Source organism: Calliphora vicina, chromosome 2 (assembly GCF_958450345.1).
Source record: "Calliphora vicina chromosome 2, idCalVici1.1, whole genome shotgun sequence".
Lineage (NCBI taxonomy): Eukaryota > Metazoa > Arthropoda > Insecta > Diptera > Calliphoridae > Calliphora > Calliphora vicina.
This window is the reverse complement of record NC_088781.1, coordinates 127,280,751-127,300,666: the sequence shown is the minus strand read 5'-3', so window position 1 is coordinate 127,300,666 and position 19,916 is coordinate 127,280,751. Positions and strand designations below refer to the sequence as shown.

General features: G+C 30.6%; 1 protein-coding gene across 2 annotated transcripts in view; it reads right to left on the bottom strand.

Moving 5' to 3' along the window:
- Positions 1 to 17,487, bottom strand: part of LOC135951688 (DNA-binding protein RFXANK-like) — a 50,310-nt gene extending 32,823 nt beyond the window's left edge. The window contains exons 1-3 of one of the 2 annotated variants that reach the window (XM_065501373.1): positions 17,323 to 17,487; positions 16,407 to 16,739; positions 12,115 to 12,916 (exon numbers count right to left, since the gene is read on the bottom strand). In XM_065501373.1, the coding sequence (XP_065357445.1) occupies positions 12,175 to 12,916; positions 16,407 to 16,456 (792 nt within the window). In that variant the 5' untranslated portion in view covers positions 16,457 to 16,739; positions 17,323 to 17,487 and the 3' untranslated portion in view covers positions 12,115 to 12,174. The remainder of the gene's footprint in view (positions 1 to 12,114; positions 12,917 to 16,406; positions 16,740 to 17,322) is intronic. The other variant, XM_065501374.1, reaches the window with a different exon arrangement.
- Positions 17,488 to 19,916: the final 2,429 nt, after the last annotated feature.

Genomic DNA, 19,916 nt, shown 5'->3' with positions numbered 1-19,916 from the left:
AAGAAACGCCAGCAAAAAAAAAACAACAAAAATTAGAAAAAACAACACGACGTTCCAACAAATAACGTTATCACCAAACGGAGGACGTGCAGATGTATCGAGTGTTCGATTCAAACAAATTTTCAAGTAAATAAAATATTTGAAACAACCAAACGGTTTCTGAGTTTCATTTTGAAATGAAGTAGTTATTTTACTCTCCCTCTCTCGTAAGAGACTTTCTCCTTGTTCACGACGAACCGCTGAAATGAGCAAAACCATTTTTTTTGTATGTTAAGTTTCTCACTATGGGAAATGGGGGGTCTTCAAACCAATCAGTCCCATAAGAAATGCATGGTGTGTGTGTGTATTGTGTTTGACGTCAGCCAGTTGAGCCGAAGTATAAAGTAGTTCTCTCTCTCTAAATCGCGCTCTTTTTTTGCAAAATACCCCTTAAATGGAGTTGCCGTATGTTAAAAATTCATTAAGCATTGGTGAACCGCTGAAATCTGCAAAACCACCTTAAATGGAGTGGCCATATCTTAAAAATGTATTTGTAAACAATAAGTTAGCTCTTTAAGTTAGCTCTTGTGTTCGGGATATACCTTTATTTCGAAAGGAGGTTGGACAACATATATTTCCGTAACTCAAAAATGGTTTAGCTTATTGAATAAACTAAAAAAACTGAAATTTCGCCATAAAATTACCTTTAATTTAATAATGCTAGATAATTTAATCTGCGCAGTCGTTTTAGAAATATACATTTTTTGACCAAAAAAAACTAATTTTTAAGCAAAATTACGAATTTTTTGTTTTAAAAACGCAAAAAAAAACAAAGCTAGAACAAAGCAAAGATCTAAATGATTAAAATTAGTCCACAATTTTTGATTTTATAAACAAGAGATAAAACAAATGTATCTGTGGCTTATTTCTTATTTACTGAAAATCGACAAAAAATACCCTTCACCTTCGTGAGAAGGGTATAAGTTTGTCATTCCGTTTGTAATTTTCACAATATAATTAAGCTATGTCCGTCTGTTTGTCTGTTGATATCAATTTTCTGAAGACCCCAGATATCTTCGGGATCCAGACCTTCAATAATTCAGTCAGACATGCTTTGGAGAAGTTTCCTATTTAAAATCAGCAAAATCGGTCCACAAATGACTGGGATATGAGGAAAACACCAGGACAACCTCGATTTTTGACCTATATCTGTAGTCATTAATACAGACAATATGGATATCTAATGATAGATATTTCAAAGACCTTTACAACGACGTATATTATACCATAGTAAGTTGGACCTACAATGGGACGAAATCGGAAAAAATATTTTTCAACCAGATTTTTTTTTTACCAAAAAAAAATTTAAAAAACAAATTTTTTTTTTAAATTTAAAAAAAATTAAAATTTAAAAAAAAATTAAATTTAAAAAAATTTTTAAATTTAAAAAAAAGCTTTTAATTTAAAAAAAAATTCAAATAATTCGAAAAAAAAAAATTTCCAAAAAATTTAAAAAACAACTTCGGAAAAAAAATTTTAACTAACAATATTTAAAATTTGTACATATTTTGAAGTATAATTTGGTGAAGGGTATATAAGATTCGAATATAGCTCTCTTACTTTTTTTATATTAAAACTTTTCAGTTTTTTTTTTAAATTTCGGTTTTGTATCCAATAAGATTTATCAAACATTGGAGAACCAGTACATACATTCTTTTGAAATAGGTTCACTGGGCGTGGCACCTCCCATACGAAATGAATTTATTATTGCATATCTGGAGTACTATTATAGTGGGAGTCTACAAACTTTGTGTGAGCTATGGCAGAACAACGTTTGCCGGGACAGCTAGTGTATTATAAATTTAAAAAAGGAATTGAAATACCTATTATTTCGAAATCTAACAACTGCAAATAAAGATTATTAGAAAAGAAGAATTTGACGAGTTCTTTTGCATTTTTGAAGCGAACACTAAATATTTACCAGACTAAGCTAAATATTTAAGATAATGCTAATCGTATATTCATATTTTTCAAACAATTTTATTATTTTGGAACAACAGAATTTTTTCTTAATGGACTTTGTATTTAGCGTTTAAAAACACTTGAGAATTGTATTCAGAATTATGGTAACCTTTCAAAATCCGACAAACATTACAACAAACCAACCAAGCTACCAAAGGTACTACCAATTTTGGTCCAATTGGACCAAAGCGGCAACGCTGGTAGTGTTCTCAACAGTTCATTGTACTAAAATTTACTCAAAAGTAAATTTACTTTGCTGCTTCTGCCCGCAGCGCAGTAAATGCGTATTATTTGTGTCTTGTATTTTCCCATTAATTTTAATCCCCCTTTTGCTATAATATATATAGTATATGAAATAAATAGACTTATGGCTGAGTGTGTCTGCTTTTTTTATTTTTTTAAGCTAAACGTTAAATTAAAACGCACTTGTGCCCTTAAAAATATTTGTGTATGTGCAAAAATAGCTGAAAAAAATTGTATATGAAGAAAATTTATATTGTTCTTTCTTTTACCACCCTGATTTGCAAAAACACAGTCTTGAAAACCAAATAAAACACAAAAATGTTTTGAGGAAAAACACAAGCAAAGCAGAAATGAAGAAAAATTTTAACACATAAATATTTTTGAAAAGGATATTGTATTTTTCATTACATACAACAACAACGACGGTCAAGGACACGCCCAGTAGTAAAGATTTTGTCAATAAAATAGTTTCATTTCGGGTAATATTAAATATTTTTAGATCAACTTTGATGATATTTGGTGCTCATTCTAGAAAGTAAATAATATTTATCTTCAGGAGACAAAGTCCAGAATTATTCTACAAAGTCCAAAATATCTTTACACTACTGACATTTTTAGCGCCTGTCATATAATAAAAACATTCTCATGTATTTACTCGTTACAAAATGCTGTATTTTTACTGCTTCCAGAACCCTCGGCATAGGGAGATAACTTGGCACAATTTTATTACCGCCCAATGCCAAAACACAAATAAACAAATAATTTGTTAAAGCTCTCGGCAACAGTAGAATTGTTACGACAATGTCATAGATCAAATAATTAGTAATCAGTTGGCAGTCTTGGATATTCAATATTGTGCAAACATTTCAACCTCTCTGGACGGAACGTAACTTTAACATGTTAAAATTTGATTTGAAACGTTATAGAGTCCGACAAAAACCAGGTTTTTCAGATTATTTTTAGGTGTCCCACAGCACCCACTTTACATTGTGTACACTCATACAAAAATTGAGTAATCAGTACTTAAATCAATCCGGAGCAGTGTCAATAGTACGGTAAGTACGGATTTTCTTATACCGAATACAAAATACTTGATTCAAGTACGGATTCATCAAGCCCAAAAATCTTAATTTTAGCTCTTCCTAAGTACGGCCGAGATTGAATTAATCTTAAAATGAGCTTGTTGCAAGAATTCTAAACTTGTTTTAAGAGTACCTATAGGTACTCTATTAGGAGTACCAACTATTTTTACGCATTGCTTAGACATTTTACAATGATAAATAGGTACGTTTTTGTTTTATTAATCATAGTCAAAACGTGTTTGAACTTTAAAATTCCATAATCTATGTTTTACCCTTACAAACGTTTCAGTATTCCGAAAAATATTGACCGAAATAGGCCGATTTTTGATCTAATCCGAAACTGAATATTCGATCGGACTCTGTAACATTATGACTTTATTATGTCTGGGCACATTTGGCTCGTTATCTTCCAGAATCTTGTACCAGGAGAGAAGGACCTTCATATCGAGTCCAAGAAAATATCAGGAAGGACCTTCCTGAATACGAGATCATACAAAATTATGTGCAGGATGCATTTGGTCCCAATTTTTATACGTCAGCTTTGAACAACATACCGCATGAATGTCATACTTAGATAAAGGTCGCCCATAGCAGATTAGGAAACAAGAGTAGTTCTGGCACAACAGTGGTCGGGATGGAGCAACAGGATCAATGCCAGACCGTGTCATCCTATATGTATGCGCAGCTTGTGATCAGGATCCCCATTATACCCCCAGATATTCAGCCAATACTACATCACTTAGTCCAATGGATTTATGGACCAGCTGAAGTAGTAAAATTTTTTGATCTAAACTACGATGCAGGTCTCCATAATTATGAAGCTTCCGACATCATTATTCCCTAAAAAAATAATGATTGCTAAATCATACATACTTCCTTAAGAAATTAACTGAAATGCCGGTAATCTCTCTTTTAGGACATACCTGGTTTACTGCATTGCAAACTCAATTGCAAGGAAACGTACTCTGCTTTAGGACACCGGGAACCAAGCAAGCAAATAAAGCTGTTCGAATCCGTTATACGTTTGATTAATAGATCATGGCAACATGATCGAGTTGTCGGAGGACACAGAAATCCGTCTTTTCAGATGCCTCTGGATTGATTTTGGCCGTGTGAGACTTGGATAGTTCCGGAGCGTATATCCAATTGTTGTAGTTTAGCTCCACAATTCTTCGTCTTAATGCCGCACGATTTTTTAAATATTTGAATGGAGATGATTAGCACATGCTGTTCACTTCATCCAAATCGATTATGATATAACACGAATGCCAATAACCATCATAGGTAGGTATTTCATACAAAATATTAAACCTTAAGTCTCTTTGCAGAGTTATAACGTATTTACAATGCGATTGAACAAATCAATATAAACAACTGTGAACAAAAAATTGCTGATGCAACTGCATAAATGTCTTGTTTACTGTATTCCTCCGCAATTTCCCTATTAAACCGGATATCCTTTTTTATAGTGTGTCTCCCATTTAAAATTCCACAAGAAGAAAAAAAACGAGGTCACTCCAAAACATTTTTAATCAATACACATTCTGTGGATGCATTTTTGTTGGACCATTTACTTTACATTACATTGCATATTGCAAATGTAGCCAAAGAAAAATTGAATTAACATAAATTTTCAACAATTAAAACATTTTTAGTCGTACATTTTTATACATTCTAGTGGAAAAGACAAAACTGAAAAAAGAAGTAGCAGCAACTGTTGTTACAAGCGGCAATGACGATGGTGATGTTGTTTGTTGCTGGTAGTTTTTTTTTTTTTTTTGTTATTCAGGAAGTTAATGTACATAAACGAAGAGGGCGTTTTACATACCATGATGTTACACAGAGCAACAACCACATGCAGAAATTACAAAAAACAACAACAGCAAAAATCGACAGTAATAAAGCAATAATGCAGTAAAAATAATAAAAACAAAACATATGCAACATCAATAATAAACAAAAAAAAAAAAAGAAAAACGAGATCAACAACGCCAACACGTCATTGACATATTGCCACAGTATATACAACAACAATAATAGTAACAACATCGAAAATATTTCCAAAACAAAAAAAAAAGAACCCACAAGAAAAAGAAGCAAAAGCAAATAACCAACTCAGACGAATGCATACGAATACACGAATGAGTGTGTGAATATGTGACTACATTTGGTTAAGTAGAAAGAGTGTGAGTAGGTGGGAGGGGGACTAAAGTGTGTAACGTTAATATTTTAAATGAATGAAAACATTGTTGTTGTTTATAAATGATACAACAACAACAGCAGAAAGCAACAACATTTATGATGATGAGTAAAGTAACGGTATACAAATGGATGAATATTTCAATATGCAAAATACTTGCACTCATACAAACACACAAGCGCACACACATGTCACTCACTCCTCTCTCCATTTTATTGCGTTTGCTGTTTTTTTCTTTTAAAGGAAATGCATTGGAATCAGTGTTGCCACTTCATGTGTAATTACACATATTGTGTGTAATTTTAACTTGGATGTGTAGCCCATGTGTAATTGAGTGAATGTGTAATTAACGTGTAATTTTAAATTCCAATTATATCCAAAATAAATTGTCAATGTATGTCTTTTATCTATATTTTGGATTTTAATTGAATGAATTATGGATTGTTCAGATTTCAAAACCGACTGAAATAAATATGTACGTTTATATGAGGGAATAGCTACTATCCTATATTTTACTCCTATACTCAATATAATGGAATTATATGTATGAAGATATGAATCTAGTTTGAACTAAATTAACATTAAGGTTTGCAGAAAAATACGATAAGTAATTTGGAGATAGCTACGTTTGGTTTTCCAAGTGGACATCGCCGTTTGTGATAGTTTTGTTTGAGTAATATTGGTAATAGAAACTAAATTTTGGTTTATATTAAAGACTTTTAATTCCAACATGAAAAAAATATAAAACAACAAATAGTATTCAATAACTATACATTTTTACAAGTTATTAAAAATTGTTATTGGAAAAACGTTAATTTTCAAGATAACCCAAAATCGAAAATTTGTATTTTTATAATTTTAAATTGTTTATAGAATAAGGGTAGCGGTATTTACAGATAACGATATAAACTATTATATCGGTAACGGTAATTGCAGTTATTTCGAGGTAACATTAGCCAATCTTAACAGAAAAAAACAAGAACGTAGGAATTTGTGTGAGAAAATGTTTTTTACAAATTGTTACTAGTTATTTTACCCGTAAGAACTGTTTTGTGTTTATGCTATTGTCTGTCTAGTTCCTGGTGTGTGTTTTAAATAATAAACAATAAAATTGACTTACTATTTACTATTTTGGAAGCTTTATTTCAAATTTATAACTACAAATTTTAAAAATATAAACGTTACAAAATTTTACTGGTAAAGTATTTACTGTGAAGGAAAATGGTCAGAGCTATAATTTTTAAACAAATACTAAAAAATATTTATCTTTGAAACTGAAAACAAAACTGATTTCAAAGCACTTTATATAAAATAGGAATAAATTCAAATTCGAAAGCAAACAGTGTGCTATTTTTTAAATATTGTTAAATTTTTAATACAAATGTAACAATTTTCAATGGAATAATCTCCGAATAAACATTGATTAATATTTGTTAAAAGCGTATTTGGGATTGACATATTTGACTGATCTCAAAAATTCATTAAATTAGAAAAGTTCATTAAAAAAAAGAGATTGCTAACCTTCTTTTAATACCCTAATATATCCAATTCCTGGATAAATTAAAATCACCGCAAGTGAAAATTGTCCATTGACAATAAAGTGATCGTATTTGGTCCAAACTGTGAAAAACCTTTTATATTCATGACAATTTTAGACAATTTCTCCTATTGAAATCACGAAAATTTATTTACATGTGTAATTTTTTCTCGTATGTGTAATTTAGGTATGAGGATGTGTAGTTTATAATTTTCTTGGTGGCAACACTGATTGGAATGCATCATGTTGAAATAATGAAAATGAGAAGAAAAAAATACAGAAAAAATCCCAGAGACAGTTTTTGTTGTTGGTTTTTGTACAAGTACAATCTATATATATAAAAGAGTAACGTTACTGACTGACTGACTGACTGATTCATCATCGCACAGCCCAAACGGCTGAAGCTAGAATCACGAAATTTTAACTGTGGGTTCCTCCTTCCCCAAAACGATCCGATAAGAAGGGATTTTTGGAAATTCGAACGTTTAGGGGGTAAAAAAGGGTAAAAACGGGTAAATTCGGTAACCTTATATCTTCAAAACTAATAAAGATATAAAAAAACTTAAAATAGCATGTTACTCCATTTAAAAAATAAGCTGACAGGTGTTTCGTACTTTTCGGAAATTCGAAACTTTTAGGGGAGAAAACGGGTAAAAACTGTATTTTGGTACTTTTTTTGCACCCTATGTATCTTTTAAACCAATAAACATAGAAACAAATTTTAAATCGTATTCTTTAATTAACAAAAAATAAAAAATATAAGTTTGGTACTTTTTGGAAATTCGAACCTTTAAGGGATAAAAATTGTGTTAATTTTTGGTACTTTTTCATAAAATATGTTTTTCTATAATTTGACATAGACATACGAATATTTTATTATGAGCTCCCACCACGTTACAGAAATTTATTTCAATGAAATTGTACCACCTCAATGGGGATAAAAAAGGTACCAAAAAGGGGATAAAATCGGGAAAATACATTATATTGGAAATTATTAAGCCAATTTTGATAATTTTTTTTAACGTTGGTTCCTGGATTCATACAAAAATTAACTAACAGGGTGTTATTTGGAACTCGAGTACCAAGGTGTATATTGGGCCAAATCCGGGTAAACAGTTTGGTACTTTTTTTAAAACATATTTATTCTTGGGCACATTAACACAGATTTTAATATTTTGATACATGCCTGTAGCATAAACAATTTTGGCAAAATGGAATATTTTTAAATTTCAAACTTGAGGGGTGTTCAAGTAAGAAAAGGGAAATTGGTACTTTTCTCCTAATGGTACTTTTTTAAAATTTAAATTATTTCAGTTATCGACATTAAAGTTAGCTGATATGTATTTGAGTGAAGTTAGTGTTAGGAATAGGGGATAATATTTAGGTACCAAAATGTGTGAACTGTACTATAGGTACTTTTTTGTTCATCTATGGTACTTTTTTGAATTTTCTATAACTATGGACTTAGAAACATGAAATTAAGCATATATGGTCCTACGTGAGTGAGAATTCTAGGGGGAGACTTTTTGGTACTTTTTCTTTATTCGAATGGTACTTTTTGTAATTTCTTCACCAATGAACCTAGAATCATGAAATAAAGCTTATATGAACCCGAGTGACTGGAAAACCACAAGTGTATACTTTTTAGTACTTTTTCTATATTCTAATGGTACTTTTTGAATTTTCTATAATATAATGGACCTAGAAATATGAAATTAAGCGTATATGGTCCTAAGTGATTGAAAATTCAAGCGGATACCTCATGGTACCTTTTGTTTATTCTAATGGTACTTTTTTTTAATTTTCTATAGCAATGGACTTAAAAACATGAAATTAAGCATACATGGTCTTAAGTGAGTTAGAATTCTAGGGGGAGACTTTTTGGTACTTTTTCTTTATTCGAATGGTACTTTTTGTAATTTCTTCACCAATGAACCTTGAAATATGAAATAAAGGTTATATGGACCAGAGTGAGTGGGAATCCGCAAGTGGCTGCTTTTTGGTACTTTTTCTATATTCTAATCGTACTTTTTTGAATTTTCTATAACAATGGACTTAGAAACACGAAATTAAACATATATGGTCCTAAGTGAGTAAGAAGTCTAGGGGGAGACTTTTTGGTACTTATTCTTTATTCAAATGGTACTTTTTTTAATTTCTTCACCAATGAACCTAGAAACATTAAATAAAGATTATACGGACCCGAGTGGGTGAGCAACTACAAGTGGGTGCCTTTTGGTACTTTTTCTATATTCTAATGTTACTTTTTGAATTTTCTATAACATAATGGACCTAGAAATATGAAATTGAGCGTATATGGTCCTAAGTGATTGAAAATTCAAGCGGATACCTCATGGTACCTTTTGTTTATTCTAATGGTACTTTTTTTTAATTTTCTATAGCAATGGACTTAAAACATGAAATTAAGCATACTGCATGGTCCTAAGTGAGTTAGAATTCTAGGGGAGACTTTTTGGTACTTTTTCTTTATTCGAATGGTACTTTTTGTAATTTCTTCACCAATGAACCTAAAAACATGAAATTAAGCTTATATGGACCGGAGTGAGTGGGAAACCACAAGTGGGGGATTTTTGGTACTTTTTATATATAATAATGGTACTTTTTTGAATTTCCTATAATAATGGACCTAGAGTTTCCAAAAAATCGAAGAATTTCAAAACCGCGGTTTCGGTTTTAAAAAATTAAAAACCGATCGGTTTCGGTTTTGTGATAATTTATTAAATCTTAAGTATTATAGAAACAAAATTAGTTGATAATATAGGAAATGATATACAAATCTAAAATTCAAACTTGACGGGTTATGGTTTAGTGAATGCGAATTTAAAAGTGATAATCAATGGTACTATTTCCTTATTGCAATGGTACTTTTTGAATATTTTATAATAATAAACATAAAAATTTTAAATTAGGAACACATTTTGCATTTTCTATAATAATGGACCCAGAAATATGAAATTAGACATTTTCAATTAGATTCACAAACGGAGACTTAATAGTACTATTTCTTTCTTCTAATTGGGGTGGCGAAGCGCACCGGGTCTGCTAGTGTATTTATAAAAGAAAAAATAGTATGTCATGTTTAAGAACGGAAGTAGTACTTTATGAATTGCATATTTGTATTGTTGGAAATTTATTAGTAATTATGAGAGTTGTTATTGCCATTCTCTCTCATGCACGCATATTTCATTTTATGTACTACAATTTTTCTACTGTTGAGCTTTTAAATTATGATCAAGTAAAAAAATGTAACTAAAATTTCAAAAGGACACAAGTTGATAGTACAGGGCTATTTGGCTCCTTAACGACCCGAGTCATACTCCGCCAAATATTGTCAACTCAACGACAGCTGTATCAACCGAAACTGTTACAACAAAATTTATAAGGTCGAATGTTCAAGTAGGTATGTACAATTGATAACAAACGATTAAAATAGTAAAACTTCATAGGGCTGTAAAAACAAAAATCGAAAGATGGTCTACATTTATTTCTTGTATATCTCATTCAAGCTAGTATCGGTGTCCTCAAATATTTGCGCATTCACCTACTACTACAACACCCCGAATCTGGTACATGGAGATCGTCCATCGCCCATAACAGACACAAAGAGTTCGCCAAGCTACGTTCCTTCAGCAATCTCTCTGCACTATCAAATATGAATATCCTTGAGGTGATCTCAAATCCGTCGATATGTCTTTTGGAACTCATGTTTTCTGCTTGACCTCTTCTGAAACTTTCAACTTGTGTTATAGTTTTACTGTGTCTTAGGCATTAGTTTCCCCCTTCTGTCTCTATTACATTTTTTATGCAACACAAAGTGATCAACTGAATGGACCTGAAGGCCACCAATTAAACTAACTTATTAACGATTTTACAAATTGAAAAAACATGAATAGGTAGGATTTTCATTTATGGGTCGATTATAGATGGCAAACGAACTTGAGTTGCGTTGCCAGAAGGCAACCACAAATTTCTGGTTACCAATTCGACAACAGAAATGAGTAATACTATTTTGGCAACTGAAAAGTTCGGTTGCCATCCATAATCGACCCATTACATTGGTGGCAAATGCAAAACAATCAATTAAAAATAGTTGCCATAATTGTCAGCAATAATATTGCAAAAGGCATTACAGAAATTGCCCCTGCTTTGCACTATTCAATTAGTATAATTTGAATACGAACTCTTTCAAATGCCAAACATTTCGAGAATTATTCGTTAAACAGTACAACTCAACAAAGTGGAGATTTTCATCCTTAATTTTATAAAGTAGGTACTTCATTATCAAAACCATCAAAACTATGTATATATTTTATTGTTTAAAATTTGTGATTTTCAGGGGGGTTATTATGTAAAGCTGAATTCACCCATGAGTTTCTGAAACATCGAATTACTTGATAACCCCCCAGTAGTTGTTATCGAATATGTTTATCATATCATTAGAACCTTCTGAAATACAATTAGAGATTTCTGAAATATAATTAGATTTCTGAAATGCAATTATGAAATATATACAATTGGAAATTAAATCATAATAATCTATTTTACTTAAATTCAAATATAATTATGTATTAAACTTCTTTGAAAAAATTGAATATACCTGAATTTACTTGAATACTTGAATTTTGTTGGAATTTGACTTAAATGCAAATGTAATTATGTTTTTAACTTGAAAAATATTTGAAAAATTAAATATTTTTCAAACAAAAAACTTATGGCTTGAATTTATGTTTCCTTTTTACTGGAGAATGCTACTGAAATAAAGTGTAATACAACTGTAATTCAATTGCTTGACTAACATTAAAGGCTTGAATTACAATTGCATTCAACTTGAATTCCAGTAAAAATGCTTATTGGGTAAGTTTCCTTTTTGTTGGAGAAAGCTAGAAGACTGGAATTACATTCCTATAAAAATGCTTGTTGAAATACATGTTTCATTTTAAAATGCTTGTAAAATGAATTACAATAAGAAAACGTTTATTACCAAAGCATAACTTTGTTTATTATCATAAAATTAAATGCCAATCACCTACCTTTTCGATCAAAACTTGTTTAAGGTTCTCACATCTCGCATGTTGTAGATAAGACTAATTTTATAAGGATAAAATAGACGTTAAATATTGTTCCAATACCGCCTGAGCTAAAATAGCGCCATTTTCGATGGCCAACGAATATGCTGTATCACCATTTTCATTAGCAGTCGACATATCAGGATCTTTGGCCAGAAGCTCATTACAAGTGTGCGGATGATTACCAGCAGCGGCATACATTAATGCTGTATTACCCATAATATCCATATGTTTATAATCTGCACCTTTTTCCAATAACAAGCGTACAACTTCATGATGTCCGCCCGAGGCAGCCAATAGCAAGGGTGTAACCATTTCCGGTGCCTCTTCATTGATATTTGAACCAGCTTCAATTAAAGGCTGCACCGTGGCCAATTGACCATAATAGCAGGCCCAGTGCAGTGGTGTAAAACCAAAGGCATCTTTGGCATCTATGTTGGTGGCTTTTTGTTTGTATATTTGCTCTTCGCTTACTTCTCCTTGGCCAGCTCTTTCATGAAACGATAGTTGTACCTCGACTGGACAAAATGTAGCTTCGGTGTTGCCTCTTTGCAGGTTGGTGAGGACGGTAGCTTGAGGTCTATAGGGTAGGAAGGCAGATTTGTGTTTACCCGGTGCTGATGTCGATGTAGGATCATGTAAAAAACTAGAGGAATGTAGGGAATTTGGGGTAGATAAAGGTGTCGATGTGGTGGTAGGCGAAGGCGTATCAGTGTTTCGCTGGGTTTCTTGGCTGGCCGGTGGTGTGTGGGGTAGCATTTTAGTGCTGTAATTGTAATAGAAATGTTATAAGATTTCAAATAAAATCTAAACAAAAAAATTTTAAAAAAATGTTGCTGAAAAACTTTTTGAGGGAAAATTTAACAAATCTACACATCTGCTCAAAATAATAGATACACCTAATTGGAAAAAATTTAAATGGCGGTAACATTGAAAATTTCCTCGCAAGCGTTAAGAATACATCATATTATTAAAATTTCTATCTGGCAATGTCATGTCAGTTAAAAATCTGGCAACTATTTGCTTTCATGTTGATTTTTAAAAACGAATTTATTTGAATTACAAAAAATTATTTGCTCATAAAAATAGATACACATCAGTAATTTGTAATTTGTTTATATACAATTTTTTTTTTGTGCAATTTTTTGTTCCTATTTACGTGAAACAGTAAGTATAATTTAAATTTTAGCAACAATTTTATAAAAAATAGGACTCTTTTGAAGAAAATGGGACGAAATCATCATTGTACCGAAGATGAGAAAAAAATTGTTCAAACGATGAGAAATCAAGGAAAATCATTACGGGAAATAGCAAAGAGCATAGGAAGATCTTTACATTTTGTCCAAAATGCTTTATCTAAAAAACAAAAAAGAGAAACTCGCGGTAGACCAAAGAAAACCAGTCCAGAAACAGATAGGCGGATCGTCCTTATGGTTAAAAAAGACCCTTTCATATCATCGAAAGCTATTTCTGCGGAGCTATGTAACGAAATCAGTCCACAAACAGTTCGTCGTCGTCTTTTACAAGCTAAATTGCCGGGAAGAATTGCCAGAAAAGTGCCACTAATGCGCCAAAAAAATATCAAGACAAGATTAGAATTTGCTAAAGAGCACTTACAATGGTCCGGGTGTGAAGGCGAAAAAAAATGGAGAAATATTTTATGGAGCGACGAAACAAAAATAAATTTGTTTGGAAACGACTGCCAAAGAAATGTACGCCGACCAAAAGGAAAAGAATTCCACGTTAAATTTACAAAAAAGACGGTAAAACATGGCGGGGGAAACATAATGGTTTGGGGTTGCTTTTCATGGAATGGTGTTGGTCCGATATTCCGAATAGAAGATATCATGAATGCTAGTGGGTATAGAGACATATTGGAAAACGTAATGCTTCCATATGCATCGGAAAATATGCAATTAATATGGACATTCCAGCAGGACAACGACCCAAAACATAGTTCAAGATTAGTTAAAAACTGGTTCTTGGAGAATAACGTACCTGTTTTAAGCTGGCCCAGCCAATCCCCTGATTTAAACCCAATAGAAAACTTGTGGAGTGAATTAAAGATAAGGCTTTCGAAGGAAGTTTTCAAAAATAAAGACGATTTATGGGAGAAAACGCAAAAAATATGGTACGAGATTCCATTGGAGAAGTGTCAGAACTTGATATCCAGTATGCCCAGAAGAGTGGAGAAAGTTTTACAAAACAAAGGTGGATATACTGGATACTAGCTTTACTTTAATAATAAACTAATTTTTTTAAGATAAAATTTATTAGCTTTTGTTTAATAAGAATTTTTAAAAATGTATCTATTATTATGAGCACCAAATTTTTCGAAATTTAAGAAATTTAATTTACTTTATAATATTTATTATTAATTATGAAATATTTTGTTTTTGTTTTTTACTCTCCTTTTAACTATAAATAAAAATCGACTGAATTTTTTTTATAATTTTACAATATACCATTATTTTTTTTCGTTTTTAAAAAATAAATGTATCTATTATTTTGAGCAGATGTGTATATATCGCTCATTTGCTGCAACAACGTCATAATTAAAAAAGTCGTTTCGAGAAAAACGGCTTTGAATGTTTTATGACTTTTACTATTTCTTAAATAAATTTTCAACAAATCATGCGATTTTAGAAATAAAACCTAGTATAAATAGTAGATATTAGTATCTTTCTAATCTGTATTTAACCCAAATTTTTACTTGTCAAATATATGAGAAAACATGAATTTTAACTTTGACGTTTACAACGAAAAAACACTCTCATACAAAAAATAATTGACTTTTTTTAAAACTGATAAAACTATATGAAAGAGTAAAGAACAGCGCATATTTTGTATTACTCAGTTCATATTCCTATTTAAAAAACACATTTGGACCCAAATCTATTTTATTTCAAAAATTACCGTCATAATGATCGGTATTATTGTACACAAAATTATAGACGAGATAATTTATAGGTTTAATTTAGCATATAGTACCTATAAACCCAAAAAATGTATTACCTATCTCGGTTTTATTAGTAGTCGAAATGCGGTTTCACATAAAAAAGATTTCTTGACTGACAGCCTAGGTCCAGACGGAGATATCTTTATTGCCGGCAAACGGCCAAAAATCAACTATACCTATCCAATGTTGGAACTTTGTAGGCCCATATCTGTGAAATATGAACTTTCCACAAAAACAAAATATACCGTTAAATTTTTATCATGATAAACGTCAAAATGGTTATAAAGATAAATCAGGTATAGTCCCCATTTATTAGTATTATTGCTACGTTATGACAAAATTGTTAGTGCTTTTGCTCAGACAACTTTGTCTTGACAACATTGATTGTTATGATATCTATTTGTCAAGTATAGACAGGGGGTCATGTTCAACGTAAATATACAGGCGTGGAATTAATTCCGTATTTTGCTTCTTCAGAAAAAATAAAACGTAAATTTCTTTCGGAATGAAACCACTTTCAGTTTTTAAAGTGGAATTGATATTTATTTGTAATTTTTTGTTTTTCTAAAATGTTTAATCAATTTCTGTACCAAAAGTTTCCCTTTTGTTTTAATATAAAAAACGGTTTTAAATTTAAATCAGAAATATAGAATTATTAAATATTTTTGGAATTAATAAACTAAAACAAAATCGATCGGAATAAAAACTACGGAATTGAAACCATTCCGAACAAAATGTGTGACAGGCCTGATAATTACTAATACATATGGGTAAATAAAATTATTTTAGTAACCATTATTTAAAATTTGCATTAATGGTAGATATTAATTTAAAATTTTTTTTGGTTAGAAAAATGGAAAAGTTGAAAATTGGAATTTTTGTTCCAGCAAACACAAAAAAAAAATTCCACCAAAGAATGCATTTTTAACAAAATACCTATAACCAAGTTTAAAAATTCAGAGTGTAATTTATCCATTTTTCCAACAAATTAATTTGTAGAGTCCGACCGAATATTGGAACAAGGATTAAAACAAAAATCGCCCTAATACTAGTATTCGGGCAAATCTATCATTATTGTGATATTTTTATTATCGCAAATTCCAATTGTATAAATTGCACTTTCCAAATATTGGAACCCACTGTTATATTAATTAAACAACAAAGATCTAATCTGGCAATACTATTTTTCTCATTCTCTTATCTATTTAAAAAATTATTTCCACAAAGACCACACAATTATAAGTTCGTTTTTTTTCTTTTTCTTCTTCTAACATTATCATCGTACAACAAAACTTACCGGCTACAATCATCGTTGACTGATGGTGAGTTTGCCGGTGAACAAGACATGGTAGTAGTTTTTGTTTTGTTTTCTTTTCGATTCGTTTTGTCTTCAGATTAAAAAAAGCTTTGACGCACTAGTATTTGTTGTTTTTTTTTCGTTTTGTCGTAGTTGTTTTGTCTGATTTTATTTTCACTATACTACGAAAGAAAAAACACACAATATTCTCCTTCTCTCTTACTCTTTGTTTAACTTTTATGTTAATAACAGTCTCCTTAGTACATCTCACTTTCTCCAACAAGCATGAAGGGGAGACTTTTGGTTCGATGTCGGCGGCGGCTACAACTTCACCTGCAACATACACACGACACAATACAAAACAATATACACATAAACAGAAAAAAAACAAGCAAGAATTTAAACAAAATGTGAATGAACTGCAAACGAAGACGGCAAGGCAAAAGTCAAAAAAAAATCCACTATAGAAAAAAAAATCGCGCACAAACAAAAACACGACGAAGAGAATAGATGAGCAAAAACGAAACTACAGACAAAAAGCAAAAAACAATAAATACAATAAAAAAAAAACTACGGTACGCAAAATAACAGGAGTGGCATTTAGCAGCTTATATACATGGCTGTAGAAAAAAACTTAAAAAAACGGAACAAAGAAATGCTCTTCTTTTTTTCTATATTGTTGTTGTATTTCATATTAACTTGTCGTTTTTTTTTACTACGCCTTTTTTGGAGAACACCGTTTTCGTTGTGTAAACAAGATAGAAAAAAATGGCCGCCTTTACCATGCACATATAAAATAAACCAAATCGAATGTAGAAAAAAATGTGTTTGCCAAAAGGGCGGTGAAATTTTTTCACTTTAACAAAATTTTAAAAAAATACTTAAATTTATTTATGTTTACACTTGTTTTACTTACCCGCTCTGTTGTTCTTTGTTCAAGCTATTTATTTAATTGAGGTGTATTAATTTTTTAATTCTTTTTCATAATTTGCGCAGCTTAAAATCCAAAATTTATTTTTGCGCGTATATACAACACACGAGAAGAGGAGAATAATTGGAATTTTTTCTGCACACACAACAAAATAAGAATTTCTTTTAATTCACCTCTTCGTTTTCTGTTTGTGTGTGTGTTCGTTTACACCACTCCGGCTGACATGAACATGACTACACACACACGCCATGTATTTCTTATGGAGTCGGTTTGGCTCACGGGGGCCCAAATTTAGCTGATGAAAAAACTTCATATAAAAAAAATGGGTTTGCTGATGTCAGTCGCTGATACCTGTACTGTATAAAAATGTGGTGAATAGGTTGAAATGTTGCTGTGACACAGTGTTGCTTTTTGCAGCAACATGGTGGTGTGTTGTATACATTTTAACAGTGGACTTCATTTAACAATGGGGAAATCAATTTATTTAGCTTTAGAAAACATTTTAAGTGAATTTTTTACAAATGATTGCTCTTTTTTTCATAGAAATGGCAAAAATGTTGCTGATATTTAAAGTAGCGTATACAACTTGGTAAATTGGTATAAATTTCATAATAAAACGATTTTTTTTAAATTTCTAAAAAATTTAATTTTGATGATAAATTTGCAAATCATGTTTTTTTATTCATTTACAAAATGTATTGTCAATTAAATATTTTTATATTGCTGATGTCTATTTAAATTGATAAATTAAAAAAAAAATTATTTAAAGATATCAAGATAATCCTATACTATACTAAAGCAAGTATAAATTAAAAACAGAAGAAATACATATTTCACTTTTTTGAGGCAAAAAATGATCACGAGATGAACAACTGAAAATTCAGTATGACTATATAAAGTGTAAATTTTCAAATATGAATGAAGTTTATCATGTGTTAAAAATTTGTAGGACTTTTGTTGTGCAGTGTAATTAACCCTTTCGCTACATTGTACCCATATGTACCCATATTTTAGATTTTTGCACATAACATCGACATTTATGAATATTTTTAAAAAAATGTTCTTGGGTCTATTTTTGGAATATATTTAGAGGTGTTTACAATTTATTTCATTAAATTATCGCTATTCGTGTTCGATTGATAGCAATTTGAAAATGTGTGAAAATAGATTTTTGAATCCAAATTTTTTTTTTTAAAGTGCCTTCTATTTTTTGCTATAAAATTAGTAAAAACTATAATTTTGTAACTAAAATAATTTATAATGCTTTGAAACATATTAGGGAAATACAAAAATAAAAAATATTTAAAAAAATCATTGGGGCTTAAGGATAAGTTTCCAGGACTTAAAATTTAATTTGGTATAACAGATAAATCAGGACACGTAGGACCTTAATATTAATATCAATGGGTATCGCTTGTTTATTATCTTTTGTGATATGAATTGTACCCATACCTTGGTCTGAAAAACAGATCCACACATAATATTTTTTATATCGCCAAATTTGACTGTATTACCCCAATTTTCTCAATATCTGGTTATCGTTTTTCGTAATGATAAACCTCCAATTAAAATTTTATTGTATAAGAACTGTCAGTTTATCGTCACGATAAAAAATAACCAGAGATTTAGAAAATGGGGGTTACTTGTGTATTTGCGGTCCAGTCTTTTCCCCTTAGGCCGTCTTACAAATGTGCTCTCATCACTGCCTCTTAAATTGTATACGGATTCATTTGAAAAGAGAACCGTATTGCATTTCTGACTCGACCTGTCGTGTAGTAATTTTCGGGAATTCTTTTACGAGGTCTACCTTCCAAATGTTGAGTTTTTAAAGAATTTAAATTTAAAAAATTTAAACTGCTTCAATCTATCATTATAATCGTTTATTATTTTGGTTTTTAAATTTTCTCAAATCTTGACTCTATCCATTTTTATCAGCTATTTAAAAAGTTCATTGTGCGAATAAATTACAAAAATAAATAAATTTTATAAAATGAGTTTTTCTCATCAATAAACGAAATGGTCGAAATAAGTCGATTTTTCATAAAAAACTAGAGCCGAAAAAGTCGATTGGCTATTCGAAAATTTTAAAAAGCCGAAAGTTTGAAAAGTCAACTTTCAGAAATCGAAACTCCTACTTTTTTACAACTATAGAATCCTAATTTGTTTTTCAGATTTTTGCTTGAAAATTAAATTAAAATACAAGCTGCCTTATTCATTTATACAAAATGCTAATATTCTTCATTAAACCATTTTTTTATAGAGTTTGTGACGAAAATAACTCGTTTATTTTAAAAATACTGCTAAAACAATAAAATTACTGTATAAAATTAATTCTATGTTTTGTTTAAAATACCTGCCTTACCACTCATTGAAATTCACCACAACTAGTGTTGCATTTGTGAGTACTATTTTAATACATACTCTTTACAATAACACTGTGACGTAAACGGCAAAACAGCTGTTTATTTTGACTAACTTGCAATGATGCTAACATTTGGTTTTCAAAAATCACTAGAAAATAGGTAAAATTATATTTAGCTTAAAATTAGCTAAGTTTGCTACATGTATATTTAAAATGT